This window comes from Microplitis demolitor, chromosome 10 (assembly GCF_026212275.2).
Source record: "Microplitis demolitor isolate Queensland-Clemson2020A chromosome 10, iyMicDemo2.1a, whole genome shotgun sequence".
In the NCBI taxonomy this organism is placed as follows: domain Eukaryota; kingdom Metazoa; phylum Arthropoda; class Insecta; order Hymenoptera; family Braconidae; genus Microplitis; species Microplitis demolitor.
In genome coordinates, this window is record NC_068554.1 from 16658993 (window position 1) to 16670812 (window position 11820).

At 33.9% G+C, this 11820-nt stretch overlaps 3 protein-coding genes across 3 annotated transcripts; 1 reads left to right on the forward strand and 2 right to left on the reverse strand.

Moving 5' to 3' along the window:
- Positions 1-1115: 1115 nt before the first annotated feature.
- Positions 1116-3313, reverse strand: LOC103577300 (uncharacterized). The gene has a single exon (NM_001414802.1). It carries the CDS (start codon positions 3300-3302, stop codon positions 1422-1424), a length of 1881 nt encoding a protein of 626 aa, NP_001401731.1. The 5' UTR covers positions 3303-3313; the 3' UTR covers positions 1116-1421.
- A 903-nt stretch (positions 3314-4216) lies between these two features.
- On the reverse strand, positions 4217-6459 carry Odv-e66-6 (putative envelope protein ODV-E66-6). Its single transcript, NM_001414801.1, has one exon. The coding sequence runs from the start codon at positions 6103-6105 to the stop codon at positions 4321-4323; it is 1785 nt and encodes a 594-aa protein (NP_001401730.1). The 5' UTR covers positions 6106-6459; the 3' UTR covers positions 4217-4320.
- An 842-nt stretch (positions 6460-7301) lies between these two features.
- Positions 7302-9414, forward strand: LOC128668730 (uncharacterized). Its single transcript, XM_053742278.1, has one exon. It carries the CDS (start codon positions 7308-7310, stop codon positions 9177-9179), a length of 1872 nt encoding a protein of 623 aa, XP_053598253.1. The 5' UTR covers positions 7302-7307; the 3' UTR covers positions 9180-9414.
- Positions 9415-11820: the final 2406 nt, after the last annotated feature.

Below are 11820 nucleotides of genomic sequence, written 5' to 3' on the forward strand. Positions count from 1 at the left end.
AGCGAGTCGAAGTCAATTATATAAGCCATTGAAGAATTATTTCTAACATTCTTTGTGCAATACTCTTGTTCTCCCGGGAACATCACGTGAACATATTTTTTTTATTTTTGAGGCCTTTACTTCAAAAAGAAAGATGATACGATATATGTTTTCCATAGAACCTTGTCCATGGCTTTTCTTTTATAGAAGATAACTCCCAACAATGTTAACGTGTTTGTTCCTAACAAAGTCATGCAAGCATCCGATAGTTCCCTATGAATGAAATCCATGTAGAAATTGATGTAAGAGTATACGGATTTCTATAAGAATCCATGTTGGAAACAATCGGTATCTTGATGCACATATGGGAAATCCAAATAGGACACTGTAGGTACCTGTACTTCCATATAGGAACTTGGATATAAGGATTCCTTTGTAGAAAATTCAGATAGGCATCAGGGTTTCTACACAGAAAATAAAGCTAACTTGATTCAAGTTGGATATTCTTGAACCAAGAATACTAGTTTGAAGAATGTCTTTTTTTTCTTCAAGAATTTTTGTCTTGACTCAAGGGGTTTCAGGATTCTCAAGTGATGATTTGTTTATGCTTGGTCATAAGTACGTTTTTTTCACACAAAAAATCAAAGTTTCAAACCAAGTAACAAATTTACTTCGGTGAAGTAAAAATTTTGAAGCCAAGTGACGCATTGATGAGTACAGCGATTTGCTTGTGACATTTACTCATTTCCTCGGTTATTTGAAGTTAGTTTTGAATTATTGGTTCACAATTTTAAAATCAAAACACAAATCGCGCAGTTGATAATCATTTTTGATTAATGTATATAAATATGAACAAATTTCGTTATCATAACTCCAAAAATAATAAATAATTACTGCGCTTAAACTTTAAAATCCTAGAAAAGGCATTGGTACTCCAGGAAAGCTCTTGAAAACAAACAAGCTTTTTATGGTATTTGTATCAATAACCGAAAGCTTTTAGTTACTTTTACTGATTCCTAATCCATACAATATTCCCACATGGATTTTGACGTGATGCAGATTACCATAGGAATCTTCGTAAAAACCCGCATAGGAATCCATGCTAGATTCTCATATGGAGGTGGCATGGTGTGGATACTCATAAGAATTCATGTGATAATCTATATCAGGATTTATGATGGATACCTATAGGTAGCCTTATGGGAACCCATCCAAGAACGCCATTGGAAACCCACATAGGAATTTAGATGGACCCCCACATCCATTTATTAGATATAGATTTCTTATGAGAACCTAGAAGTTTTCATAACGTTTTCTATAAGATCTTACACAGAACCCTTACAGAAATTAGTGGGATAGATAGTCAACAATTAGGCCCTAGATTGAATTCCAGATTTAATCGGAAAAAATTATCAATATAGTAATCAAAGTTCAATTTCAAATCATGCAATGTCGTACATCAATGTCTGGGGGTTTCTTTTATATTCTCTAATCTCCGTGCCCACTGTACATTTTGTAGTGCCATTAACAATACTACTCGAAGTTCCAATGAACGCTTCTGTACCATTTCGTTTTACGACATACTGTTCATTGGCTTTTGTCACCTCAATCGTATACGTGTCGCTTGGGCCGAATTGAAAGCTCATGTTACCTGCATTATCAAACCCAACATTGTAAGTATCGTTTGTCAGCATCATATTCCACCTAAAGCTTGTAACGTCTTCTTGGCTGGGAACTTCAACAAACTCTCCTGATACTGGAGGCTCAACCTTATTGTTTTCAAAGGTATGAACATTATCTTTCCAGCAAAATTTCAAATTCTTTCCGCATTTATTATCGATAATGTAATAAGCTTGCAAACCGTGTTCTGTCACTACACCAGCTTCTTTAATGATCACATCGCCGCCATAAATGTCGTTGAAATTATACGAATTCTTCCAAAACAACAAGCCTTTAAGACGTCCCACATACGAGTCGATTCCTTGACAGTGATAAGATTGAGGAATTACATTTTTACTAATGGTCAGCTTATTTAAAGGTAGGTCACCATCAAAGATAAATAATCCCGGTTCTTTTATCAACGTTTTATCGTTTAATGTGGGGTAAGTATCACCCTTGTGATAAATTCTGCGTAATTGAACCGAACCTGCAGCTAATTCAGCATTGGGGGTTTTATCCGTTAAATATGCTGCGATTCCGGGTCTCTGAACACGAACGTATGTTATAAAGTTATCGCATTTGAATACTCCCAGTCCAATAAAAGGCATCAAAGATATTTCAGATTTTTTAGTTTTGAATTTCCAAAATTTTTTCGCAGTCCTGTTATAGTTATCCCCAAGGAAACCTAGGGGAAACGAAGAAATACTCGGATGCGTTAATTTAGGAATCACCTCTGACGCGATGTCCTTGATGTTATCTGGAAAACTGAAGGCCTGGTAAACACTATAGCAAACATATTGTACGTCCATCAACCGACGGTAGTTTACGGCACCATTGATAAGTAGAGAACCGTCTGCGTAGAATCCATCGTAGATGACATCTCCATTAATTCGTGATAAATTTACGAACTCTTCAAGCTTTATAAATTCTTGAGATTTAATGTCATCCTCATATGCCGGAAAATTATAAGTGTAGTTAACACAAAGACGAGGTACCGTGGTAAGTAATAAATTTGCATCTTTCATGATTTTAGTTAGCGATGTACCAACTTTTGGTATCAGACGAATTACTTGTTGGTAACAGCCTTTTCTAATTTCCTCTGTATTCCCAATATAAACATACATTGCGAATAAACGGGTCATTCGAACCGAAAAATCCCACCAATCCATCTTCGGAATTGGTTCAGATATAAATATTTCATCATTTTTTTCATTCAATTTTGTTATTAATTTTTTTATAAGATACTCAGCTATTTCGACGGCCTTAGTTTGTTCTGGATTAACTAAATAGTACTCGAGTAATTTAATAGTATCATAACATAATAACCTCATTTTAAGTATATCAGTATCCCAGCCGGAATATTCCGACTCAACATTATTGACTGAGGATAAATATGTATTAATAATCTGTTTTGGACGGGTAAATAGAATTTCTGTCGGCGCTTTGAATGCCTCACGAATTCTTCTTATCTGTTGTTCATCTGGTTTCTGTTGTTCATCTGGTTTCTGTTGTTCATCTGATTTCTTTTGTTCATTTGGTGTATTTTGATCATTTGATTTATGTTCTTCATTTTCTACTGTGCTACTGGTGAAATCGAAGCCATTGTATGCGTAGATAATCAATATTATTACTATTATAAAAAGAATTATACTTAACAGCGACATTGTAACTAAATTGTTTGTCCTCTATAATATAGTTATTATTTAATTAAAAAAATTGATTTATTATTTTTACTCGAAGATGTTTTTAATAGAAAACTTTTGAAACATAAGCTTATAACGATTCAATTTCTTATAGAAGCTTGAGAGCTCGTTGAGCATTCGTGGGTACAGCTGATTGGAGATCGAATTTTTTTTATGATTTCTTGTAGAACCGTTGCCTCGCTCATTTTGGATGCGAAATAAACACGAGTTGCAAGTATCCTTCTTTTTCATAAAAGATGAGTATGACCCTCGAGTCTGGGACTAAACCAGAAGCCACAACAAGTCCACTCCTATGAAAATCCAGCATTTGGTTGCACTCATGCCAGCTTGGTAAGTTTTTCCGTAGCGCCGATTCCATGTATTCGTCGAAGTACCGCCAAGCTATGAGGAAACACGGTTTATTCTTTGTCTTCTTTAGAACCCTGATAACCAAGTTGGCGAGAAACTGACGTAAAACTTACAGCCGCAACTAGACATCAAGTTGGCCGCAAAAGTTGATACTTCCAAAGTTGGTAGACACTTTCTGAGAAAGTTGGTGGCTAGAAGTTGATAATCCATAAGTTGACGGAAAGTTGCTTTTAATTTTTTTAGAAACCTGCATTCCAGTTGCGGCTCCATACTGGCGTCAACTTTTCCAGAAAGTTGGGGATAACTTGTAGCCAAAAGTTGCAAATGCTAAAGTTGTCGACAGCTTGTCGTCAAATTGGCCACAAACTAATGAATACCAACTTTTGGACGAGAAACCTTGGCTATCAGGAAAGACGATCGGAAAACAATTTCTGATAATTGTTACCAGCAATCTGTAATTGAAGACATCACATAAATTTACCGACCATCGTATCACAGATTGCTCGCTCTTACCGACAATAAATAAAAAAAAAATTCAATATTCTCAAATTGTCTCATTAATAATCAATTTCTAACTAAAGTTTCTCATAAAATTATTTGCCTGTCATTCAGAGCCATGCGTCAATTAAGCTTACGACCTCGTATTTTCCATAGAACCATTAAATAGAATTTCATTATCTTCTTTAACAGTGTAGGTTTTATTCGGAGTATTGACGTTAATCGTGTAGTTCTTTCCTCTAAAGCTAAAGGTCATTAAATCTTTATTATATTTAACGTCGTAGTCAATATCACTATGAAGAACTTGCCAATGGAATTTAGTAACCGAATCAGCAGGCACCTGGTGATAATTGTTAGTTGCCTCTACTTTGTTGATTTTAAATTCCCAGTCAGTTTGATCGTCTTTGCAAATGAATTTCATATCTGTATTCGTGTGGTTCTCAATGATATAGTAAGCTTGCAACCCTTGATCAGTGACAATTGCGGCTTCAGTAACTTTGCAACCGTTTTTGTAGACATCATCAAAATCGTAAATATTTAACCAGAATAGCACTTTCTCGCTGATGTCCATACTGTGAGCATTTAACTGGCCGATGTACGAGTTTAACGTAGTCTGATTAGTTTGGAATGATTTTGTTTGATCCTCACCTGTTACCGCAAATACATTCAATGGATCTAGACTGTTATCGATAAAATATAACAGACCCGGTTGTTCCTTTAATTTTTCCCAGGTGAAATCAGTTATCTTATTACTGTTCCTTGCATAATTGTTTCGATACAGTTTACGCAACTGAACCCAGCCAAGTCCTAGATCATTGGTATTAACAGCCGAGGAACTCGAATTGAATTTCTTACTTTGAAATGCTGCGATGCCAGGCCGCTGAACCCGCACATAAAACAGGAAGTCTTGAGTTTTGAAAACACCAAAACCCATGAACGGCATCACAAAGACTCCAATTTTACTAGTAATATTTGAATACTTTTTGTAATTGTAAACTTTGCCAGATCGACCAACTAAGCCTAGCGGTAAGAAAGGAATACTTGGATGCAACAATTTCGGTAGTATTGACTTCGCGGCGTCTTCCAGTCCCGTTGAGAAGCCTAAAAGTCGATACATTCGTTCATAATATTCATCGTATTTACGTAGCTCAACATATGAAGCGACATTTCCACTGTAAATCCATGAGCCATCAGCATAACGACCTTCTTTTATATCGTTTGTTGTTATTATTGGAAACTCTAGATATCTTTTAAGTTCTGTAAATTGACGATCAGCTTGATCATTGATGAATAGCTCAGGTTCAGATAGATAGTTGGAACACAGACGGGGCACCGCTACGTAAAATAAGTTTTCACCTTTTTTGGTCGATTGAAAAGAAATACCAAGATAGGGAGTAATTCTTTTCAATTGATAGTGACATTTCTTTTGGAGGTCAGAATCGTCGCCGAGGTATTCGTACATTGAAAACAATCGAGTCACGTAAACCGAAAATGGGTACCAATTTTCGGCCCACGGAAATCTGATCAAAGGGCCATTTGTTAATTCTAATTTCGAAATTATACTCTTAATAATTGATTTTACTACTAACAGACACTTCGACATATAATCGTTTGTTACATTCAACTCCAGTAATGATATAGCAAATAATGTGAGTTCTTTCAATTGCTCTTCGGTTGTGTCCCAACCGGGAAATTTGTTACTTGGAAAGTTTGCGGCATCTTCATCGAATTTTTCAATTATGTCAAGATGATTCCGACTTATAGTAGATGAACCTACTTTTAATCCCCTTCGAATTTTTTTCACAGTCTCCGGGTCCGGTAATGATTTGCGCGTTAAGATTATCACAGCAGTCACCCCACCGATAATCAGTATAACTGCTACGACGATACCGATTATTTTAACTTTTTTTCCAATCATTGTAATATTTATTACTTTACTATAATAAGCAAGATAGTTTTGATAAATTTATTCTGAAGATAATTACGTTAGCAGAAAGCAAATGAATTCTTTACTTGTTTTACTTTACTATAATAAATGATTATTTTTAGAAAATTTTTCTTCACGAAATTTATGTTGCTCGAATAAGCGCGATTGGTCATAAATTTTACTTTACTATAGTAAGCAATTATTTTCAGAAAACTTATGTTCACGAAATTTATGTTGCTCGAATAAGCGCGATTTGTTATAAATTTTACTTTACTATAATAAGCGATTATTTTCAGAAAATTTTTTTTCACAAAATTGATGTTGCTAGAATAAACGCGATTTGTTAGAAATTTTACTGAACTATAGTAAGTAATTATTTTTATGAAATGTTTTTTCACAATAATTACAGCTATGACTTATAAATTATTCTGTACCGTTTTTAAAATGAGTGAAATATTTTTCTTTTTTATCAATTTTTCGAAATTGATGTAACTCGTATTTGTTGAAAACTCACAGAGTCAAGGTACAAAATTATAGACTAATTTTCAAAATCTCGATTGAATGATTAATATTTACTCATTCATGAAGATATCGTTGTAAGCTGTGCTCCTCGTGGCAGAATGAGGCCTGCACAACGTAGTTAAGTGGCTTTAACTTAGAAGAGTGCTGATGACCTTCAAGAAGTTGGTAATCAACGGGAGATCACTAGTAGACTGACCAATAATATTAACTAATCTAACGGAGCTGCTATATTATATTATTATAAACGACTGTTCTATGAAATAGAGCTGATAAGAAATCATGTGTAATCTTAAATACATTCACGAATTTTTCATATCTGCAAGTGATCAATAGACGAGCGTAGCAGACTACAATCCATCAGTAACAAAAGTTGAGCAGCATCGAGGTGGAACATTAATTGGATAGGTGACCCATTCTGGAAAAAAAATGTCTGATAAAATTAAAAAAAAAAAACATTTTTTCCCGGAGGGGGGTGGGAGTTGAATTTGAAGATCAAACCCCATTAGCATGTGAGATCCTACAGCCCGGGAGCCAGGCCGAACCATGGCACCAGTTCCCTGTACTAATCAATTGAACCTGTCGAAAAAAATTGTAAGATGTGACCTCACCTTATTACTAACAAATTTGCTAATAATTTTCAAAATTTTCTTCTTATTTATTAGAAAATAAAAATGGGTTCACTAAAATCTGTCCAGTCAAAGTGGAACTTTCGAAAGTATAAACTCTTATTAATACTTTACCTCCTGATAGTTGCTATAGCGACCCTATCAGTACTCATCAATGACCACATCACTAAATACCTGCAAGTTTTCAAAATCAGAGCAGCAATATTGTCCGATGTATCATTCGATGCTCATCTGAGGCTCGAGTCAAATGAAGTGGACGCTTTCCAAAATTACGTCTTCATGACCAACGCTAACGACTTTCAATCGATACCACATAAGTCATTTTCTGAATGTTGGACAACAGAAAAAGTATTCGGTGAATTGTGCGAGTTTGGTATTAAATTAATCGTGATCTACAAACGTTGGCCTCAAGATTCATCAAAATACTTACAAATAGTTGAAGATATAATACGACGCATTTTAGAAAAGTTCAAAACAATCACCCTTAGGGAAAAATTTCCATGGGGTAATAATTGGTATGCATTTAGCGTTAGAATGACTAAATTACTAATGATGTACATATATTTGGGAGCAGATAATAATCTCAAATATGATTCTTATAAACTAATTATACGTATGATTACGGAGCTCGACATATCAATGGGCCAGGTTCATTACGGCATCAATATTGTGTACTTGAGCATCCCGAGATTATGTGGCGCTTATTACTATGATAAAAAGTTATTCAACTTAGAAACTGACAAAAATAATGAAAAATTTCAGATACTGGTGGGTAAATTTAACATAAAATATAATGAAGGATCAGAAATAAAAAATGGACCCTACGCAGATGGATCTTACATTGAACATCATAAAGTTGCAACCTTTTCTTACTTTGTGACAATGTATGGTTTCTATGAGGAAGTTTATAACTCATTTGGATTTCCTTCAACTATTCAACAAGTAGCACGTAATATGCTTGATAAATTGTTACATCCTGACATGCCCTGGCTCCAGTTAGGATTATTCGGCCGAACGGGTTCTATATACAACAGAAAAAGATGGTGGAACATAACCGGAAAGAAAGGTGGATTTCATACCATTTCACTGATGCCCTTTATCGGACTGGGCGTATTCAAAGCTGATGACTTTATGATCTCTGTAAGGGTTCAGAGACCGGGAATTGCGGCCTATGAAACAGATCTAGAAGCCAGAGGAAAATTTGCTCTCGGATGGGTGCAGTTGCGTCGAATTTATATTAGAGGCAAAGAGTATGAAAGGACACTGACTTGGGATACCTTGAAAAACGAACCAGGTTTGTTGGTTCCTGATGGTGATTATAAGGAATTAGTCGGTGGGCATTACACCACTACAGTCCCCTATGTTTGTGAGCATGTTAATTCGTTCATCGGCCGGTTAATGGACCACAATCTCATGTTTTGGAAGAATACATACGACTTCCGCGCTGTTTACGGAGGAGCCGGTTGTTTGGTAACTGAAGCTGCCGTTGTTACGACTCATGGGCTCGAAGCTTATTACAAAATTTCGAACCAGTGTGATAAAAATTTAAAGTTCATTTGGAAAGATACCATCAATGACTTGGAGATCAATGACGTAAATAGTGACAGCAATAGTAGAGACTTTGTTATCAAATCGAGAGAGACAAAAAAGTTCACTTGGCGTATGCTCGTCCGAGCTGGTATTGATAGTCACGTCAAGCTTGATAGCGAAGGCACTTTAAAATTCAAATACGATAACAAAGATTACACTGTTAAATCAATCATAGATAATAAAAAGTTCGTGGTAACACGTAACGATGATCCAATACTTGTTGGCACTTTTAGCAGCGATCCAAATGATTCGACTACCTACGGTGAAGGTAGTGATATAAAATATTACACCAGAGATCCAAATACTATGATGTACAATTTGAAATAGTTGGGAACAAATATGATTAATAAAAAATTATAGCATATTACACTATTTATAGTTTATCGAACTATTAACTGATAATTTGTTTTAAAAAAATCATGAGTTTTAAAGAACTAATAAATTGAAACATTGTCGAGAACTGAGACTAAAAGTCCAAATATTGTTGCTAATTGACAGATATTTGATTGAAAATTTTAATGGTTTTACTAATTGATTTTTTTTAATATTAATAGTCTGTTACATACCAAGAGAGAAAAGTATAACGTTCTAACCCGCGGATATAATTGCCGACCTGCGTTGAAGGTAAAGCTACTAAACACGCGGACTGAGAAGTCCTTACGTCCGCTGTAGTGTGTACACAATTGTTTACCAGATTTGCATCCAACAGTTTTGATTTTGACCCGGATCTGTATGCGAAAAAACACTACATCCGCAAATTTTTTTAATTCTTTTATCATGACTGAATAGTACATCTCTCATCTCGCTAAACAAGACAGGAATTCAACTTAAGGTTCTAAGAAAATTGCAAATTTTCAAAAATTCGGGAAGTTAGTGGTTTCACCCCGATTTGTGAAAATCGAAATTCCAACAGATGTCGACGTTATGAGGTTCTAGGAAGCTTCTCTGACTAAATTCAAGATGATGTCCGAGTGTATATATGTATGTACGTACGTATGTAAATATTCTGTAACTTTTGAACGGATGAACCGATTTTGATTTTCATGGTGTCATTCGACGCGACTTTTTATTTACTATAAATATTGAAAAATTGAGCTTAATCGGTAGTGTACGTTCGGAGATATTTCAAAAATAAAATTTTTTCAAAAATGTTTTTTTTGAATAACTTTCAATTCGCTCGATGGATTGATTCCAAAATCTAATCAGCTCTCAAACTTCATAAGCCGCGTCGAATGCCACCTCAACAATCAAAATCTGTTCATTCGTTCAAGAGAAACCGTTAACGGAAGAATTAAAAAAAAAATGTTTTTGTATTTTGGAAATTTCTCAAAAACGACTCCATAAATCAATTTCAAAATCTGATCAGTTATTTTTCGAAAACAAAAGCATAAAAAAGTTTTTTCGAGCTCAAAGAGCTCAAAAATGTATCCACAACAATTTTTCGAGATCAAAGAGCTCAAAGTGGGCGGGAAGTTTTAGGGCCAGCCCACGGGGTCAATCGACAGACCGATTTTTTTAGCTTCTGGTTCAATTGACCCCACTCTCCCCTACTGAATTAAAGACAATAATTTTTAATATATTAGATTTCCTGTTTGGACTTATATTTGAGTCGAATTCAATACAAAATTAAATCTTTCAAAAATTGAAAAAAAATCTTTTCATGTTTATTAAAGTTATAATAAAGTTTATTTATCACAGTAGTGTGATATTTTCTTACTCATTTGTCTTTACATGCTTCAACTGCACTGCCATAGAGGCCTATAAATATGAGGATAGCTAACAATAAGATTTTTGTCGACATTTTCGATTATTCTCAATCTGAGCTGTAAAAATATAATAATAATTTTCATTAATCATTACGACTTCAGAAATTAAGATGATACGAATAAATTGAACTGTGACAATTTTGTAAACAATCAAATTATCTAAAAGAAACGTTACAACTTTTTCTCTAGAAACTGAATCGATTAGAAGCTAATTGAATTATTTAAAAGAAAATTAATATCACTCGATACTTTAATAAGATATTCTATAATTACCTATTCGAATTCAGTCACAGTCTGCGGCAACGTCTAATTGTTGTAATATCGAGTGAAGAATTCTTATCACAATTATAGTCAATAGATCTATTATCTGTTGACTATTGGCTGCAACGTCTACCCGTGTTTATGTATCTCACGAGTGATTCGAAGCTTTAAAGATTTTCTAGTATGCTATCAATCTCTTAAAACTTGAACTCTTTAATACGTATTAGATTTAATTTACACTGTACAATGTAAACTATAAATAATAGTTTATCAAAATTTTTTATTTATTTAATAATGCCAAGGCAGTTGCGGAGTAGCAAAATTTACCCGGGTCAATAAATTAAACCTGTTTTAAAATAAATGATAAATTTAAATATTTTTCCTTCTATTTAAGTTTATAAATCATATTTATTTTATATAGGAATTTAATCTGTTTTTGCCCGTACTATTCCTTATCCACGCTGATATCAGACTTATTTCTGTACTATATTTAGTCTTTTTTTAATCGGGTTTAGACTAAAAACAGACTTTTTTGTTATAACTATTGGTCTGTGTTCAATTGTTTCTAAGGACAAGAACAGAGTTCATTTATTATAATTTTTAGTCTGTTTTTATCGCTTCTAGATTTAAAACAGGACTTTTTACAAATATGAATAATAATAAAAATAATTGTGCGCGCATGAAAAAGCTTTGTATGTGAAAACATATGTGATAAAATATATGAATATTATAATGTGATATATTGTACAATATATATCTTTTTTTATATTGATATATTATATTGAAAGTAGTATATTAATTAATATGTAGTATTTTTTGTATTTTTTATATATGTTTTCCAGTATATTGCAAAATATATGGTTTCCAGTATATTGTAAAATATATGGCACTTTTTTTACTTTTCTTAAGTTATTGCGTTAATTATTCAGTAAATGCAAGAT